The following is a 20,310-nucleotide window of genomic DNA, read 5'->3' as shown; positions in this document are numbered from 1 at the left end:
AAGAGGAGGAAGGAATGGCAAAAAGAAAGAGCTGCTTGAGGCCAGGGGCACAGAGAAAGGCTGAAGGGACAACTGAGGACATCCATGCAGCCCTGAAGATCTGCACTGGGAAACCGAAGAAGGTTGCAGGAAAAGTTCCCACTACCTGCTCTGCATCTCCGGGAGGGAAGCTCAGCAACCTGATCCCACCGCTCCTCCTCAAAATCATAGCACTCCACACTGCGAATGGCTTTGGGCGCTTGCCCGCCCACCACGATCATCACCTGGAGAGGAAAGATGAGAGCTAGAAAACCTCAGAGACCAGCCCGGGCAGCTGCTCTCTGCAAAGAAACCATTGGCACAACCTGGTCAAGGGCAGCTGCCAAAAATATGCTGCAGGCCCACTAAAAGCCTCTGCGGGGGGGGAAGTTATCTCCAGTTTAATGCATGCTAAATATGGCAGCACCGTTAACCCTTCCTCACCCTTTCCGAGGTGGGCAACCTGCCCTATTTCCCCATGAAACACAAAACCACTTTGCACCACGGCACACGCAAGACTCGCTGCAGAAGTATTTTTAAGCGAAGACGATCCCAGCATAACTTCCACTGTTTAGTCATTATCTCCATGGTGGTGCTAAAAATAATCGGTGCCGCTTAGCAAATAAAACCTGACAGCTGTATTGCCACCTGCAGGGAAGATGACACTCGGGGAAATCACCAGGACTATTAAGACCTGGGGTGCTGCGCTGCCGAAGGAAGTGATTTATCAGCTTCATTAAGGCTTCTGGCTGCAACATGTAGTGATGCAAATCCAGTAATCAAACCCTAAATTCCTTACAGATAGGGAAGATCTATGTGAAGGGCAATCTATGATCAAGGGCAATCTCAGGAGCACAAGAACCACTCTGCTGGATCAGGCTAAAGGTCCGTCCAGCCCCAGACTCCATTCCCAGCAACGGTAAGTGGTGGACACTGGTGGAAAACTGAGAAGACCTGGACGGCGTGCAGTGTGGTCCTTCCCAAATCTGCCCTGCCTGCCACCAGAAGAGAAACTCCCCATGGACTCGCTGACTTGCCCAGGGCAGCGGTCCCGGGAGCCTGCAGCTCAGCACTCCAGGGCTGCCCATCGCTGCTGAGCCCCAGCTGGGCGCTGCAACCCAACGCGTGCACAGGCAGCATCCAAACCACCCGCACCTACGAACAGCTCGACCTGCACTTTGTTCTGAACACATTTCCTTCGACCCTCCACGGCTATCAAGAGGGAGGATTTGCTCCCCTTATCACAGCAAATCGGCAGGAGCAAACACTACCCAAGACAATCTGATTTTTACAAGGCCAAGGAGCTAGAAGCAAGATAACGGGGCTTCAAATATAGTCAAAGAGTAGATGGGAAACTGGCTTTAGCCTCTGCAAGGCGGCTGTGAGTAGCTGAGGGGATAAGATCGTCACTCGAGGTCACTCGGGTAATGAGCTCAACTCCAATCACGGTTGCTTTAAAAGTACAGAGCTAGACAGCAATTTAAAGAATTTGAAGAGTATGCAAATAGTGGACTGTTTGACCTACAAAGATGAGAACGTGACATTAGAAAGCAAATTGAGTCTAAATGAGCCTGACTACTAGTTGTGTAACAGTCTTCCATGGAAAGCTGCAGAGCTTCACACAGTTACAGAATTAAGAGATTTTGCAGCAGACGGTAATCCCTCATCAGTGGGACAAACAGACCAGATGAAAGTTTCTCAGTAATAGGATTGCTGGAAGATCATCACCTTCTCCCCTTTCTTTACAGTTAAAAAGAAGGGAGGAGAGACCTGCAGAAAATTTGTGTTTGTACTCACAGGTCACACTATAGAAGATGTTGAGAACCTCTGAACTCGCTGGTTCACTGTTCATTTTATCCTTAACTACTTTAGTCCTTGAACAAAGGTCACATCAGCCCTCCATGATACCCCCAAAGCTATGTTCTACCAACTTCATCTCAGCGCCAGCAGGCAGAAAGGACACAACATGCTGACATACTCTGCAGAACCACAATTTCTTGATGGACAGTCCAATACCTAAACATCTGATTAGTCCCTCATAGCACAGATCTCATACACTATCCCACATGATTTGTGCTCCCTATGATTTGTGCTTAGAAAAATAATACACTGTGGTTTTAATGTCTTACAATCTCCAAAATGCTTATTAATAACTTCAGCGACAGCCTGTTGAAAGACATCATGCCAAACTGCGTTTATCTCCAGGGCACAGGGAAAATAGTTTCTGTTGTCATTTTTTTTTTTTCACTAATAAAGTGGTGAGAGCCAGAGCATCACACGCCTGCAGGATAAATGTGGGGAGGAACAAGGATTATTTATTCAGTAGCTGCTTTGAGTCTATTGAAATTTGCTTCAGACTTCCTGCCCACGGGTCCAGGTGCCGTTGTTTCCTGCTTTCCTGGCTTCCGATTACGGATACGGGAAAAGGAAAGACACCTACTGTGACCCTCCTCAGCAGGGTCCATGACAGTGCTGAGAGCCAGCAGAAACCTCAGCCAGCCTCCGAGCACCACAGGCAGCTGCCCGGCTGCCGCTCCACGGGTCAGCCACCCTCGGGCCACAGCTCCAGGAGCAACAGCCGTTCACAAAACCACTTGTGGCTGACAAAATATTTCAAGAGCAGACCCTTGCCCCTGGGAGCAGAGATATTGCTTCTCCTAAGGGTTTATCTAAGTTTATCCAACTCAATTATGTATCCTTGTTGGGCATAGGCAATACCAGAAGAGGGAGTAAAACACTTCGAAGGACGATCATGGAGGTAGTGAGAAGTAATGTGGCAAGTATGCCAGCTCCTTTCAAAGACAGAAAGAATATGGTGTGAGCTGACACAAAGCGACCAACGCGGCTTACCTTTGGCAGGCTAACGGGAGTCCTCGGCTTTGTTCTGGGATTCTTTATCAGTTGCCTTTGATCCAGAGGAAGCAAATGGTATTTCATCGCCTCGATAAGGAAGTCTTTACAGGTGTTGTTATTCTTGATTAAAGCTTCTTCTTCAACTGTCTGAGAACATGCACACACATGAAAGATCATTTAAACTGAAGTACTTGGTGGCACAGGTCACAAGGAGCTTTGTAGAAAGAACATGAAACCTGGAATTTCTCTTCCAAAGTACCAGGGTAAAAAAAGATGCAGAAGACAAACACAGACTTCCAGCTCTTCCCAAAGAAACACATGCAACACCATCCAAGCTTCTCACTTTTTTCCAGTATCACCCACGAGTAGCAGTGCTCCCTCTATTTTACCACCCTCTGCCAGACACTTAACTCAGAGGAGAATTCACCAGGAGTCTGGGTACAAAATAAATAATTTCTTTTATTTGAGTCAGAATTTTTAAGGAAAGGCAGTATCTTTTACTTGATCAGAAGATACAGTTGAGAGAAAAAAATACATGATGGGTTCATCTTGTGAGTAACAATTTTATTTCAATTGTATTGATTTTTTTAGACGCATGATAAAAGCATAGTAGTCAAAGAGCCCGTATGCCAACCCCTTCTTTGGGGATTCTCAGCTCGTTATCAAGGCCCAGATCCCAAGAATTAACTCGTAAAGAACAATCTCTAAGTCAGAGAGCATCTCACCCACCAGTCACACAGACCCATCTCTATGTGCAGAACACATCTTAAGCCAAAATTACCACGTGACATGTTTTCACCAAGCTGAATTTACCTGTGCATTAGGGAAAAAAAATGCACAAGCTTGTAACACCACTCTGACTATTTTCAGGGTGAAAAATCCCAAGATATTAACTTCTAAATGCTTCCACCAAGAGGGGCAGGAGCTCCGCTCTCGGCACTGCCTGGCAGAGCACAGGTCACATTTACAAGAAGGTTTCTGCGCACACATTGATTTCAGAGTCCACCCAGTTTTTCCTTTTATTCCTCTGTTTACAGACTCAGTGACATGCCAAATTACCCAGCTCAGGCACAAACAGCCAAGCCATTGATTAAGGAGCTACCAGCAGCTTAAGGGCAAGTATTAATTACTTATTTGCAGACTAACCTGTACAAGATAATCTCTGGGCAAAAGGGGTAGGCGAACATGCTCCATCAGCTTAGCCATGTGCTCTAAGCGAGATTCCTTCTCATAATTTATCCAAGAAATAACCGCTTCAAAGACCTACACAAATAAAGTACAATTAAAAAGAGAAGAGAGAACTGGCTTGCACAGTCACCTACCCAAAATCAGAAGCATTGTGACTTTACAGTATCAAAGGAAGGAGGAGCAAGATCTCTATCAAACACATGAAAAAGTCGTGACTATGCACAGAGCACAAGCACCACAGTAGCTTAGAGGTGAGCTGACCATGCATATTAATACGCAACTTCACATCTAGATGTGCTGTATCACTCTCAAAGCTAAGCGTGTGTCTGGGACAATCATATACCTCTTGGACATTAGTACTGGAAGGCAGCCAGGAAACTTAATTAGCCTGCTGACATTTGCACTGGACATTATTCATGAAATCAGCCACAACGATTACTCCTGATAACAGAGATCTCCCCTCCCAAAGGAGTCTGTAAGTCACTGTGTTCACCATCGTATTTAATCACTGCACCAGGTCCACCCCCTGCCCCAAAAACCAAGAAGTCTTCAGGACAAGTTCATTACATGCGCAGGAAAACCTCTGTCTGCAGCCATGCACGCATTTCACCCTAAAAACGCCCAGATACTTCTGCAGGGAAACAAGGCTGAACTAAAATCTAGTTTTACTCCCAGACCCAACCGGTTCAGATAAGCATCCAGACTTTGACTCCGTGACGAACCAGGCACAAACAACCCCGTGCAGCGGGAGCCACGCAGAGCCCTGCGCAACGAACAGACGCGGGCAGAAGCGTCCTACGTGGGCTCCTGGCATGAATATGCATGTGCTTATATAACCGCGAGCCTCACTCCTCCCAGAAGAAAGGCCTAAAAATGTCACCGGGAGTGGGAAAGGCTTCCTGAAACACCCAGCAAGGCAAGGAGAGGGGCTGGTGCAGTCTCGGATGCTGCACAGCAGGATCTGGACCCTTGCAGTGGAGTTTCCCCACAGAGTCAGATTTAAATTCTGACCCTTAACTCGCACCTACAGGCAAAATTCCCCAAGTGCTCTCGCTACCCGGTTACTCACGGGGGGCTGAGCACAGCCCTCTCCCGCAGACCCCGGCTGCCCCGTGCTTCCCCCAGAAGGCATCGCTGGCCCTTCGCCCCACCGCACTCAGCACGTGCCCTTGGTTTCAGCTTCCCTCCGGGGTCACCAAATGGTCAGGCCAATTTGCACAGATATTTTTTCCTTCTTTTCACCCCCTCCCATCACTCCCCACGAAACCATTTTGTTCGCTGCAAGGTCACTAATTTGACAAAATTAACCAGAACTGAGGGCACCATCTCTCGGTCCCCAATTGTTGCTGGCAAAATTGCAGTAGGCGCCGACGGATGCATCCTCCCACAAAGGAGAAGCAGAGTGGAAAGGGGTTTCTTCCTCTTAGGCTAAACTATATACTTTAAAAAAAGCAGTAAAGCACCAGCCTCGTTTCCTATGCCAACATTTTCTGCTGAACTGTTTGGAATTCAGGACGCTGCCATGAGGATTTAAGCAACGCAACAGGGAGCCGTGTAATCAAACCCCAGCAAATGCAGAGGAAAATAACTATTGCAGAACCTTTAAGTATTTTAAAATGAAAATAAACAAACAAACAATTTCACTTTGACTACAAGGCGTTTAAAGTAGAAACTAGGTTGTTGTGAGATTTTTAATTCAAATGAGTGTGGAAGGAGCATAAAGCAAATGTTTAGCCAACAAACATGCTTTTCGTTAACCTTTTTTGCACAAATACAGAACAGGTCACAGGAGTGGGCCATACCCAGCTACAGACCAAGATGACAGTGAACGAGTCTTAAAGGAAGGTAAAGCAAATGTGCACAAGGAATAAACTGCTTCCTCGGTGCTGGAGACTGCTCCCGAGTTAGGCGTACACCGATGCTACCCTGCTGCGCCTACTCTAAAAATAACAGAAATTTTTTTTAAAAATCAGATTCTGGCACTTTCTGCTGGCTCTGATTCCTAATTTCATGAGAAGGGGGGAAAAAATCTTAATCCAAGACAGCAATATCTCTATTTAAAGGCCACATCTGTTTCCACCACTGCCATGCCCTCCCTCCGCACGCCGTGCCCGCTGCAGACCCCCAGCAGCTGCTGCCGCTCCCGCAGGAGACGGGTTTTTCCAGCCATGCAAGACCCGCTGCCGGGGTGCGATGAAACGAAGCAGTTACCCACACAGCTTTATTTGGAGCAGAGGCAGGGGCTGAGTTAGCGGCTGGCACCTGCCTGGCTGTAGGAGCAGTCCTGAGCTTGGGAGAAGCAGATTTCCCACTCTATGGAGTAGAAGGGTAAAAGCCTGGAATATCCCCTTTCCGCACACTACCTAAGCAAAGAGCAAGCCCAGATGTTTTCCCAGTCTCTTCAGCCAAAAATCCAGTTGTTAGATACTCGCAGGAGTGAGGACCAAACAGTGCACCAGCTTCTACTGCATGCTAGTGGCATGAGGCGATGAGTCGGTTACTGGACCCTGTGTAAAATCCCCAATCCAAAAATCCCAACCCTTTTAAAAATTTCTTTCTTCACTGTTCTGAGTCAGCAGGAGCCCCTTCTCAAGGGCTGGAAGCCCCTCCATTTCACATGTCATTAGTAAGTATGAATAAACATGATTTTTCATAGTTTTTCCTTGCTTGCATACTGTTATAATTAAAGAGCCGATTAGGTCAGGTACAGAAAGCATTGATAAAACCGTCTTCAAAGTACTCGGCTATAGCAAAAAGAGCAGGCAGGGACCAAAATAAACCTTTGCCTTGGGCCGAAAGGGCCTGTGCAGCTGCAGAGGCTGGCAACAGCAAGGGGGAGAGGGAGGGAAAGGAGGATAATCTTTGAATAGCGGGGAAACGTTGTCACCATTTTACAATTAAAACAGATTTCTGTGGCGGCAGACAATTTTTGTAGTCCTGATGGCCTAGGGATATAAGTATGCCAAAATCTGTGGAGATAAAGAATGTATTTTATTAGGCCAATTGGTACCAGTTGGGGGTGGCAGAGGAAGGGGAGAACACACCGGCTCTTGGGCACACGTGCCTTGGAGCTCTGCAAGGGCAATACTTCCCTCCCTGGCCCCGTCACCTCCTGGCCCTGGCAGGACTCCGCTACAACCCTTCCCCGTGACCCAGAGACGGCAACGCTCTGGCTCACAGGCTGCATACGCAGCGAGACAAGGTAAGAACAGGAACAAGAAAGCCCCTCCTGAAATCTGGCTGTGACAATTTAGCTCTCAGGTGTTTGAAGTATTTACCTACTTACAACATCTTGTTGCTTAAAAATAGTTATCTATCCATCGCATGTGCACATGCATACGCATAGATATGTCTGTGTGTCTGTATGTATAGATATACACACATACACATATATACTTTTATATAGAGAGACTTTTTTTATATATATATATCTCTCACACATTAGCAGATAGGAAGAATAAAGGTCAGGAAAACTGCTTGTCTGTCATGAAGCTAACATAAAACAGCAGCCTACGAGTCTGTCCTCGATTTTCAGCACTTCGGACTCCAGCACATATTTCATGTTTATGTTCCAATCCCATTCTCTGCCTCTCTCCTGTTATTCATATCTGTTGTTTTGAACGTGCAGCTTATGCTTACATTTCCTTCCACGGCCTTGCATTCTCAACTTTTACAATCAGCTAAAGAAATACTGGTTTTGATTGTATAAAGCTCAGATGAGGGAGGGAGTACTTTGATTTCTCTGGGCACAAGGCCAATAAAAGCTTTTTAACAATGCTGCACAGGACTGGAAAAATTGGTTACTAAACTTGCACTTCCCTCTGCGGGCTGCTTGGCTCATGCAAAGCGATTCCGCTGCGAGTTCACGCCATTTGTTTTTTCCCTTTTTCGCCCTGCCTGTGTGGCACCTTGCAACACCCCGCCGAGACGCCCACGCTAGCCCCACGCCTGCGGAAACGCACTCCCGAAGCCTCCGAGTTTGCTGGCTCAGGACCTGAATGAAGCACGGCTGCATCCGCGCCTCAGGTGGTGCGGGTTTCCCGGCAAGCTCTACAGTCCGTAGGGGCCCGAGCACCCGCCTGCCTGCGGCCCGAGGGGCTGAGCAGGATGGTGCACGCGCCTGGACACGCGGCCTGACCAGCAGCACCAAGCACACCCAGGCTCACCCCACCAAAACGCAGGCATGCACAGAGGTCCTGAGCCACAAAATCCTCAAGCCCTCCCGTAGCCTCCCACAAGTGTCCGCCTCCCCGTAGCACCGATTTGGAGGTGAGCTGAAGGGCTCGAGGCGCATACCTCTCCCCAGAAACCTCCTGCAGGTCATGCAAGAGAAAGGGGCTGGACTTGGTGTTCACCAAGTACCGCAACCACTGGCCACCCTCCTTCCCAGGACTGCAGACTACACAAGATGTGCTGAACATTTCAACCACAAAACAACATCAACCAGTGCCTTTTTTCCCCTCTTCCGCTAAAAACACTGATGATGCTAGAAAAACGTTTCCTTCCTTTTTGGTTGCAGGCCTCCTTTAGTTGTTCTGTCCAACGTGCAACAGAAGCCAATACTCCTCCCTGGCCTAATGAAATTCACCTTTTTTTGAGGTTTTATGGCAGGTAATACAAGCTTTATGCCAACAGCAGATGGAAGGGTCCTAGTTTTCCAGAGAGGAAAAGTATTCCGTTCTGTTCCCCAGGGCTTTTGGAAGAGATATGGATCTGAGAATCATTCCTTCCTACAAAGAACAACCAAGTGAAGGTCACTTTTATGTGTTTTTAGGATTCACATTATTTTTAATTTTCCTTTCCACATGAGCTCTGTTGGAAAACAGCGCCTAAAGAGCATAACATGAGAACAGTTCCCGATGTGAGATCTAGAAACATTCCAGCATTCTTACATTCACTGTTGCTATACAATTTACCGTACCTTTTCCTCAGAGGAGACTGTGAGCTTGTCACTTGATATTAAACTGCAAACCTGGTCCAGACTAAGGCTAAGAAATTCTTCTCCTAGCATCACCTCAGGAAAGTGCTGCTCTGTTCAACAAACGAAAAGGGGGAACAGAAAATTATAATGAAATCCATGCCTTAAGTCAATGGAAGGACTACAGCATTCAGAGAACTGCTATTATTACAGCTCGAAGCACCCAAGACAAACCATGCACCACAACTGCATGGCGGAACAGAAAAAGAAAATAGTCTCAGAGCAGGTTAAAGAAATTTGATATTATTTCAAGTAACACAAGCCCCATGAGACACTTTCATAAATGACACTAAATGGGAACTTAACTTTCTGCAAAGCCACTAAGTACCTTCCAGTGGCAAATATGATTAAAACTGGCAATTGAGTAAAGTGCCAATGCCTTTCTAAAGTAGCAAATAACCTGCCCACCTCGAGATTCGGTTCTTGCCTACTTTAACAAGCTAGACAAAATCAGATCTGCTCAACACCTGTATGAGAGACTCCTCCGAGGGTCCCTGGTATTTGTAGGCATTCAAAGAAAAGCCCATCTTTAACATGAATCAGCCAAACAGCCAGTTTGGTGCATACGCTCAGCAGCGAACAGTGAGGGCTCCCAGGGCATCCAGCTGAATCTGTATGTGCAAGGGGGCACACAGAGAGGGGTGAGGGGGGGATCCTCCTCCCACGCATACAAATGGAAGAAGAGAAGGAGAGCTGATCCCACTTTTAAATTCCATCTCCGAAATGTGTAACTTTAACCCCTCCCCTGCTTCAAACCCTCAGCACCCATCTTCCCCAGCAGCCTTGCCTCTTCCCACTTAGTCTGTAACTGTACAAATTTCTTCTTTTCCCTTCTTGCCTCCAAATCCCTCCGTGCTGTAACTTTGGGAGCCACTTGAAAAACAAAATACAGCAATTCACATCACTGCTTATAATCCTAAACTGGGAGACTTGTGACCAATTGCAATACAGATCCAAAAGGGATCATCAGATCTGTTGAGCTTTACATGTAGCCAAAGGGCACTAGGAAAGAATTACTTTCTAGAAAAGAATTTTTAGGTCAAAACCATCATTAGCCAGTTGCAGACAATTTTAGTTTTGCAAGCATTTGTTACAAATCATGCCAGTTTTATCTCACCTGCTATTTGCTAAGTCCCGTTTATCTTTAGCTGAAATACGGAAACATGAATCTCGGACACTTTACCTGAAGCAACTTTTTTCAAGCCCTAATCCTTTTAGCTTTGAGAAGCTCAGGCTCATGTATCCAAAGAGGTCCCTCCGCAGCAAGATCTGCCTCTAGTTTTCAGCTCTGCAAAGTACTTTGCCTGCCAAAAAGCAGCACCAGAGGGACACAAGCTGGCACAGGATCCAGAGGGGAACTCCTCGGAGATCGCACCTGAACAACTCCTCACCAACCTGGTGCTGCAGAGGGCACTCGGGCTGCCCCAGCCACGGACCCTGCTTGGTCTAATGGGGACCAAACACCACAGCTAGGCCAAAGGCTCTGACTAAAAATAGCAGTATCTGGATAAAGTTAAATACTCTGTTATGCTGGAAATCATATATAAAATCTAATGAACTCTTCTGGCCTTAAATACTTGAGAAGCAGGAAATGCTCCCCACACAGTAAGCTGGATGCACTCTGACTTCTGGACACAATCTCCTATTCATTCTGGACTGGCAGCTGGCAGTAGAAAGATATTTGATCTTTTGTTATTAGTTGGAAGCAAGTAAAAATATTTACTGATTTTAATAAAGTGACTTGTGCCTGCACCAGGAAGGCCCCTCCACCTCCTAAAGTTATCCATTGGCCAGAACTAAGCATTTCTCAAGTAACTGAGCTCATGCACGCAGGGACTCTTGAGCTTGGGGACTTCTGTCTTGGTTTAACGCTGTTACGTAAACAACACGGTGAAAAGAATTTTAATGGCGTTTTTATTAATGGAGTTCCATTAACATTACATGGGCTGTTGTACTAACTGGGACTTATGAAGGCCAATAAAACAACAAAGCAGACTTTCTAACTGCCAAACAACCAAATAAATATACAGTGAATGCACTGCTTGTTGGGTTAAAGATTAAACAGGGCCTAGAAGCAAGGATAATGAGATATTACAAGCAAGCCTTTACACAATTAACCATTCCTTCCAGGGTACCTTTTCCTCCAGGGGATAATACAGCCAGAGCAGCTGAAAAGGTTTTACTTTTATTTGCAGGAGAATACGGGAGGACTTGGTGGGCACATTTTTATTCCACTGAGCCTACTTATGGTCCAATTAAGGACAAAACCGTACCAAGGAAAATGCTGCAGGACAGAGCAGGTGCTCTGGAGGACAGCAGGTGTATTTTTCCCCTATACAAATAGACAGAAAAGCAAAAAAACAAACCGAGCAGAGAAAACTATCAGCTTCTCTCAAGCAGAGGTCAAGGGCAACTCTGCCGGAGGAGACTGGAAAGTGCTGGGGAGTTAAGAGCATGGGGCCGCTTGGAACAGCTTTACATTTACGATGTAGAAGAGAGATGCTGAAAGCCATTGCCTGCACCTATTTATTGCAACCATTGCATCCACTCTCAAGGAAACGAGAGTCTATCCACCCTTGGGGTAAGTGGCCATTGCTCCACAGATCAGAGGCTCCAACTGCATGAGAATTTTAGCTGAGTGTTCCCACTCCCACCCACAAGATTTAATTTTGCCCGGTGCCATTTATTCCTAGAAGGCACAAATCGCCAGCATTGCCTACTGCTCTCACAGGGCAGCGTACACGTGGAGGACACCAGCACGCCAACACTGTGCTGTTGAACAGGCAGCCAAAGAGCTTACTAGGAACACACTAAGGAACTCTTTTGTGGGCTGGGATCCAGAGGATCAGGTTGTTTTACCTCCTTAGGTGTTCCCCTGCGACCAAACCACATTTCATAATTTGCAGTATCACAGAAAGTTACAAGTCTACAACCCAATAATGTATTCCCTTCCCTGTTCTAATACTAGAGGCATGACGAGACCAACCAGGATGTGCTGATCTTGCTCGACCTATGAGTTGCTGTACGTGGAAGCACATTTAATACGACAAACGGACAACCCTCCCCTCACCTGCATAGGCATTTGCCTGCTGCAGCAGTTCGGTACACGCGTGCACATCGGCAAAAGCTCGGATTCCAAGGCAGTTCGTGGGATGCAGCTGGGACTGAAGAAAGTCACAGCAGTTTTTTCTAACATCCATCAATTGCAATAAACTAGCAGCGGGCAACAAAACCTGCAAAGGCAAGAAAGCGGAATTAGAGTTAGCAAGAAAGTAAGTTTGATTCATAGCTTGCACAAACTAGATGTAATTCCCCTTCAGACAGGGACACATTCCTGTGGGGTACAAGAAGGAAGGTTAAAATTTTAGCACTATCTGTATGCAGAAGATCCCTGTCCATGCTCTAAGAGATGGAAACATCTATCCCATGCTGGGCTAAGAGCAGAGCTCCTCTCCCCAAAAAGACCTCAAGGCAGGTAAAAGGAGGACAAAACACAAGCAACCACGGATGCACCTGAATTTCTGGCTTTGCAGGTAGGTCCTGCACACAGATCTTTTTTTTTTTCCCCCTGAAGAGCTTTATGTTATCTACGTGCACTACCATCACATTCAAAGCCCTTAGCAGCCCAGCACTCCAACACCCTCAAAGCCTTGAACTTTCCTATTTCCAGGAAAACCATACTGGCTTGTGAGCAGGGTGCCCAAATTGCCAGGGTAGAAAGGGAGTTCACAGAAGCTCAAGCAGGTTTTGGTGACAGCAAGACTCTCAGGAAAGGTGGGGCCAACTACTCAAGTCAATGGCCCTCGTTTTCACCCACCCAAAATGCTGTGGACACTTGTGGTTCATGCATCTGAAAATTGTATCTACAAAAACTTGTATCTACAAAACTAAGTACAGAAAAGGGAGACAGAATTGGATCAGGAATGTGACATCTGCTGGAAAAACCACCTTTGAGGCCAGTGAGCGGGACAGGAAGTAGAAAATAAAGTCAGTCGGGATGTTACAGCCCGTGACATCAGCTACTTCCTTTCTTATGTGGTCCAGCAACCGCAGACGTGTCTTATCCCAGCTCTTCCATAGTTCTGGCTGCTTCACACATGTCCTTCCAACCGGGCATCTGTGCTCACCATCTGAGCACAGATTTCTGGAAAATTATTTCCGACTCAAAAAAAAAAAACAAGCAGCTGTTAAACAAAACAAACAGGTTAACTGCAATCACCCCCCTGATCTCGATGGCAGGGAAGGGAAAAAAACACCCCTTCCCTTCCCTGTCCCTGCCTGCCCGCACAGTCCCGTTCCACATCGGGGCAGGACACTCACAACCTGCCCCAGGTCTTTTCTAAGCCACTGATGCATTCCAGCTCCAGCCCAGCTGTACAGCGTCTGACTGCTGCCAAGCAGCCGCCCCAACAGGCAACAATAAAAACAAGAAATCAATTAACCCGGGAGCCCGTTTTGGCCCAAGCCTCTTGATGCCAGGAGGAGATTAGTTTGTGGTTTTGATTAAATCAAGATAGCAATGCTCTCACATTTTTGAAACCTAGCTGTGAGCCACTTTCTATCTAGCTGAACCATCTCCTTATATCAGCAGAAAGGCGAGCACCGGACTTGTATAAAGGCTGTGGGTAAAAAAGCCAGACTCTCTGCAAACCACTTCTGGCCATATACCAGCCAGAGCTTCCTCCATGCACATCCAGGTGGGCTGCTTACCTGGAGCGTTTTGGGATCTTGCCTCTAAAACAGAGGCTACTCACTACCATCGCTAATACCCACGTGCTACAGCCCCCTGGACACCCTAGTACTGCTGTTACAGCCTCGCGCTGGCTTCACAGGGCAGCGTAGAAGGAGCCTTACGCCACTGCAGTTACTGGGAAAGGAGCATTATCATATAATACTTTTTAGAAGTAGCATATAAATAGCCTACCAAGACATGAGTGGATTTTCTCTTTCTTATTTCCAGCTGAATGTCTCACCACTCATCTTGTTTTTACCAGGGAAGGCGAAAAGCAAGCAAAGGATATCCGCTAGCACAAAGTCGTTTCCTTTAGAAATAACAAGAGGAAATGCCCTGCCTAAACATGCAGCAGGACCAAACTGCAATCCCATTAACATCCAGGCAAGTTACTCACTTGGGTCTGGATTTGGCTCTTAATTTTTGAACTCCAACCACTGTGAATGATTTAGAGAGAGCTGGCTTCTCTACCGGATCAGCCTCCATACCGAAATCCAATCGCCTTTTGAAACTATGTCAAAATTATCTGCTATTACTACTACTGAGACTGACTTCTTTGCCAAATAAATTATGTCCAGAACCACACCCATAACCATCTAGTTCACCAGCTGTGCTCTCTCACTCTGCAGACTCTGTACCAATCTCAGGTTTAACAGAACATTGCCTGTGCAGTTAAATACTTTCATAAAGCTTTGATGTCTCTGAACTAGAAACACCCTTCAGCCAAAAGTGCTCTCTGTTGCTATAAGGTTCATTCAATAGGCAGGGCATTAACGCTGGACTTCAGAGGCTGCGGTTAGTTCCCTGCTCTCACAGCCTTCCAGGTAACCTTGGCCAAGAGTTAATCTACACCATTCCTCCTCTGCAAAACTGGGAGAGGAGCATTTCCCCAAGGCAGGGGATATATTAAAGCTTATAAGCTGCTTTGACAGTTTAGTCAAATTGGAAGCCAAATAAGGGTACTGGCTGTAATCCTCAGCAGCACATCTGGGGCCACAGCTGGGTCTGCACATCTGCCCAAACAGGGACACAGCTCCCAAGCACCCTCCCAGGGGAATCTGTGACCAGAGAAACAAGCAGATCTTGCATTTGCAAGGCAGGTTAAATATTTGCGTTTAACTGAACAGCTCTAAAACTGCACAAGTAACAGGGATAAAACTACATTACTGTAATGTGGCTTTTCAGCGTCAGGAAGGCAATTAGGCTTTACCACTCCCCAACTGCTACCAGGCAGTGCTGAGGGTGAACAATGGTGCTTCTACTTAAATGCTCCACCTGGGGTGAAATAGCTAAGGCAGAGGCACATGTAGCAGGATCAGAGAGCCACAAAACCTCTCCAGGAGCAGGCGTAAGAAGAAGAAGGGATACAGAGGTGAGAGAGAAAACGGGGGAGCAGCTGGCAACTTCCCTCCTGATCTACCTTCTCCAACTTCACCACACAGAACAGCTACACCATCCCTTGGTTAAACAGTGGGATAAAAATATGGAGACACATCCATCAGAAACTGCATAGTCCTCTGGTGCCACATCCACAAGTTTCTCCTCACCTTTCTATTAGGCCAATCCAATCTAAAAGACTTTCTGTAGGCCTAGGACGGGCCCCAACCCAACTGCTGTCACAGCCCAGAGAAGTCAGCCCTGCTGTTGACCAGGGCTCTCCAGCACTCCAGGAGGGCGATGCAAGGCACGGAGCTTGTGCGCCAGGGAAGAAGATAGCCCTGATTTATTGCATCTCCTAAAGCCAAGTTGAAAGACACTTTGCCTTGCAAAGGGGGAAGGGAGATGAACTGACCCACTTATCATCCCTTTATCATTAAAACTGCATCTGCCACAGACACGCTCCTTCCTTTGTTGTGAAGTCCTAAGTCCCTAGGGAAAGCTGAGGTGCAGAAGCACACTTCTGAAAAGGAAATGCTGTATCTTCTAGCAAAGCTTTCTTCCTCCTTTCTCAAGCCATTTTTTATTACAATTATTATGTCTGCAAAGCTGACAGTTTCAACATCTATTTCCTCCAGACAGCTGATTCCCAGACACCTCTTCGCTCTTCTTTCTATATGGGCCACATCTTGAACTGTGGTAGTATACAAGGACACACCACACGTGATACGCTGCACCTCCTTCGTAAGAATTTATGTGTGAAATCAGGTTAATCAGGACTTTTGCCAGGAAATCATTACAACCCTAATGGTAATGACTTTCTTAATTGGGAGGGTAATTCTCATGCTGCCTGCAAGTAATTAAGTGCCATCAGTAAGGATGGGTGGCACACACTGAAGAGGGTCTGTATTCACTGTCTACAGCCAGAGGTCAAGGTGTCTTCACAGGACCACCCAGGAGAATGAAAAGCCTCCTCCCAAATCTCCTCTTCATTCAGCTCTACTCAAGGACACCATGTTGAGCCTCTTCTCCATCGCTGGACTTTGCTCCCATCACTCTTCACTGAGCTGGCAGGTTTGGTATGAGTGTTGGAAAGCAAGAAGCAATGCAGCCAGTTCAGCTGCAAAATCAAGACCTAACTGAAAAATTCAAGGAACTGATATGTTAAAACAGCCAGCTATTCCGACCAGGTATGGAGCAGCAGGCCCCGTGCGCTGTTTGACATGTGCACGTGGTTTCCATTAAAGCCAACCAGGGCGGCACATGAGCATCTGTGAACTTCTCCAAGTCGCTCACTTTAGTTTTCCTCGCTTTTACAGAAACTGTAGAGCACAACTTTCTTCCAAATAAATTTATCAAGCTCCACCTTCAAATGAATGAGATCTTTTTGTCATGCATATGAACCATATGTCTTTACAACTAATCTTGACGGGGGGTGCAACAGAAGAGGAACAACAGAAGACAGTGGGGATAGAAATCCCAGGATGGATTTTCCTGAGACTACAACATGACTGCAATGAAGACAGAAATTCTTCCTTACTCCATGCCTTCCAAACAAGTGGGAGGTTAAAATCCCCAATGTGTGTTCAGAGGCAAAACACTGCTCGGCACAGAAGCCTCTCTATCATCCATCATCCCTGAGCCTTCCTACTACTGCATCTATATTGCCTTCAAATCTCACTCTAAAAATGAGTTTCCAATGCATAAAGCAGGATTGCATTTGTCAGGGCAATTCTCACCCACGTACCCTCCATGGGATTAGAGGAGAATATTTGCTCCCACATGGGCTCGGTGCTCTCCCTCATGGAGCTAGGGTGGGCTGAAAATCCCCTTTACCCCCCAGTAATTCATTGCGAAGACGATGACTGGAGCTGACTGTACAGGCTGGGCCCCCTGTACGCACATCCTTCCTTACTCAAAAAAAACCCAACAACACTTTGTGCAATGAAATGACAATCAGCTACAAAAATACATGCTTAGAAAAACAGAGTCTCACTTCCTGAACACCATACCAGGCCTATAAAAGCAAAAAGAGACAGGTTTCTATTAGAAAAGAAACAACAAAAATACTGTAAAAAGGCTTGTTGTGAAGTGCTGGGCAGCACTCAGCGTTTGAGCACACTTGGGAACACTCATTCCTGCATTCCCATGTTACTTTTGCTGCTCATCTTTTTCTCATTTCAATTCTGCTTTCATTTTATTTTACTCACTGACAAGAACTTGTCTTTTCATTTATTCACATGTTTGGGTAGCTTGGCTGCATCTGTTCAGTTAATCCCATTTAGCAATCTTTTTTCTTGTAGTTTCTACAATGAAATTACCTGGCACCTATACCCAGAAATCGCTTCTTCCAGCTGTTGAGGAAGTCTGAAAAAACTGTGTGTCAAACTGCGCAAAACCCCTTTAAAATGCACCCTCACCCTGCTAGAAAATTAGAGCTCATGACGTGGCAATAGGAGACCTCAGCAGATACCTGCTGGGAAAAGAGAAAGTCTCGTCACACTCATGCAAGACGGTGAAGGAACATTGCCGAAACAACGCAGACCGGCACTACCGTGGCATCTTTCCAGCTGGATGGCCGACACAAAGCTGTGCAGCAGGAGGATGTGACAACGCAAGGGACCAAACCTGCTTTATTAGATCGGGGAAAAAACTTAACATCCAAACCTTAGTATTTACCAAACTTGTATTTTTTGATCCTACTGTCTGAGAGATGGGAGCCAAAATACAGACAGGGCTCTTTCTTTAACTCTTTGTAACCCCTAGGCCATTAGAAGGCAGGCTCTGGTTAGGTTTTACTAAAAAAGATAGCATTCCGTTTGCTCAGAAAAGGTAACATCTGGACTTCTCCATAGACCTTCTGGGCAGGTCTGTGCTGCCAACGCAGGGCAGGACTGGGGTGGCTCTCCAGCCTGCTCCAGCTCCCGCAACGCTGCTCGTTCCCAGGTGCAGCGGTACTCGAGCACTGAAATGCTCTCACGGGAAAACAGCCAGAGCAGGCGTAGTCACTTCACGCAAGCCTCTCTCAGTGCAGCCTGACTGGGACCAGCACACCAGATGGTATCCCGAGCTCAACACGTCCCACGTGCCGAGTGGGTGCTTCTGGGCCACCTAACAACCAGCAGCACGGAAGGAAAGCATACATTTGAGAAAGCACGTGGACATAGTCTTCACATTTCCCACAGGAGGAGGGACCAGCTTGAGACTGCGTAAGTGTCATTTTTCCTCCAGCAATGGAAGATCCCAGAGGAACTCCACCCCAGTTCCCCTCTGAAGTAATGTTGTACCTCAGCTCCTTATGACCCTGACTATACACTGTAATTAAGCATGGGCTACGCAGCAGACCGCTAGCCCAAGCAACCCACAGTTGGGTCTGAGCCTCAGCGTCTTTGCTGTAATGGCACCTTGCAGGTCTCCTCATTGCTGGTCCTCAGCCTCACCATAGGGCAACCATGGTCCACACTCCTACCGATGTGACAACTGCCAGGTTGAGAGCATGCCAGAAAGTCAAGTTCATAAAATTGGAGGGCAGAAGGGGCAAGAAAAGGCACGCACAGACTTAGGTCACGAAGGACGGCACAGGGCCTTAGACTGCAAAGTGGACATAGCTCAGGGTTTTGTCCAAGTTCCTGCAGGAAGAGCAATATGCTACAGGACAGCAAGAACCTGCGCCCTCCCTGAGGGACTGGAGCAGAAGAGCATGTCCCATCCACAGCAAGAACCTCATTTCAAGCAGAACCAGTCTAATTTTGCCATCTTAATTAGGTCAACATAAAGCACGCAGCAGCATTGTCCCTCTCTCTCTAGCATCACCCAGACTGGTTACCCTGCCCAGCACCCAAGAGAGGAGACAACAAACTCAAACTGCCACTTGCAAACAAAAACGGAGACGAGCCAAAAAGCACATCCACACATGAGCTCCCAGCATCCCTTCCAGAAATCAGTGGCTAAGTGCACAGCCGTTTTCTTACCACAAATACAAGTAGAGACAAAGAAAAAGCTTTACCAGCAGCCACAGCCACGTGACACGGTGAAACACTCTCTTCCTGAGCATCCCACTTTATCTGTAGGCTGCCTTTCAATTACTCTTTTCACTTCTAAACAAATATTTACCTCAAAGAACTTCAAGATGGAGTGCACACACACAAAAAAAAGGAAGAATGCCCTCATTTGAACAATACGTTCCACTCAAAGCTCTGCCAAACAACTCAAACTATCCAGAAGAATTTAAAAACTAACAGCCAGATTCATCGACCATGACCTTAAAACAGCATTTGACTCACTGCTTGTTTGAGTCTGTTTTGACCTTCGACAGACTGACCCACAAGTCAGCACAGCTTCTTGGAAGGCAAATGCCTACTCTCGTTATAAGAGCTCGCCACAAAAGCTAAATGCAACATGACTTAAGTGCGGGGAAAGCAGCAAAGTGCCTCAAGACTAAACAGAGGCTGAAAGTAGCTCTTTTCAAGCTCAACCTTTTACTTTCTGCAGCCTGAAGAGATCACTCACCCCCGAAGGACCCGCGCCTTTGAGTTTCAAGCTTTTTACTTGGGTCTCCACGGGAGCCACTGAACCAGACCTACCTGCACATTCTCTTCCGTGACCTCGATCTCAGCAGTGTAGATGTAATCAATCAGCTTCCTCAGGGTCTGCCCATCAACATCTTTTATCTCAATCTTCTTGGCTTTACTTTCAGACATGTCTCCTGAAATTAATTTCAAAAGGACAGTTAGAGTTTGCTTTGCAGGACCTCATTGCAGGCCCTTGCTCCCCATCCATCCAGCACCATCCTCCTGGTACCTGACTAAAAGACTGCCCTGGCACTGCCCTGACCATCGACGGACAAACAGCGAGATTCCCAGAAGCCTCCTAATGCCACCTAAAAAACATCTCAATACTAGTGTAAAATAAAATAAGTCAATAAATGCAACAAGCTCAATTTCTTGCCAGAAAAGAACCTGTCATGGTTCACCTGCATTCAAACACGTATAGGAGATTAAAAAAAAAAAAAAACAACAAACTGTATGACCCTCAACCATGTCTCAGTACAGGGACAGACTCAAAGAGACTGTCGACAAATCTTAGGAGGGCTTTTTAAAAAAATAAGTATTTTATATATTTATCAAAAATATTTTTAAAGTGTGGGGGTTTTTTTTATATATAT

At 46.5% G+C, this 20,310-nt stretch overlaps 1 protein-coding gene across 1 annotated transcript in view; it reads right to left on the bottom strand.

Moving 5' to 3' along the window:
- The window catches only part of KLHL3 (kelch-like family member 3), a 29,218-nt gene extending 9,367 nt beyond the window's left edge, over positions 1 to 19,851 (bottom strand). The window contains exons 1-6 of the mRNA XM_009582380.1: positions 19,730 to 19,851; positions 12,108 to 12,270; positions 8,981 to 9,090; positions 4,018 to 4,134; positions 2,869 to 3,018; positions 146 to 263 (exon numbers count right to left, since the gene is read on the bottom strand). Coding sequence (XP_009580675.1) covers positions 146 to 263; positions 2,869 to 3,018; positions 4,018 to 4,134; positions 8,981 to 9,090; positions 12,108 to 12,270; positions 19,730 to 19,846 — 775 coding nt within the window. The 5' untranslated portion in view covers positions 19,847 to 19,851. The remainder of the gene's footprint in view (positions 1 to 145; positions 264 to 2,868; positions 3,019 to 4,017; positions 4,135 to 8,980; positions 9,091 to 12,107; positions 12,271 to 19,729) is intronic.
- Between the last annotated feature and the right edge of the window lie 459 nt (positions 19,852 to 20,310).

Source organism: Fulmarus glacialis, unplaced genomic scaffold (assembly GCF_000690835.1).
Source record: "Fulmarus glacialis isolate BGI_N327 unplaced genomic scaffold, ASM69083v1 scaffold9000, whole genome shotgun sequence".
In the NCBI taxonomy this organism is placed as follows: Eukaryota; Metazoa; Chordata; class Aves; order Procellariiformes; family Procellariidae; genus Fulmarus; species Fulmarus glacialis.
Note: the sequence above shows the minus strand (reverse complement) of the source record. Positions and strands in the feature narration are given on the sequence as shown.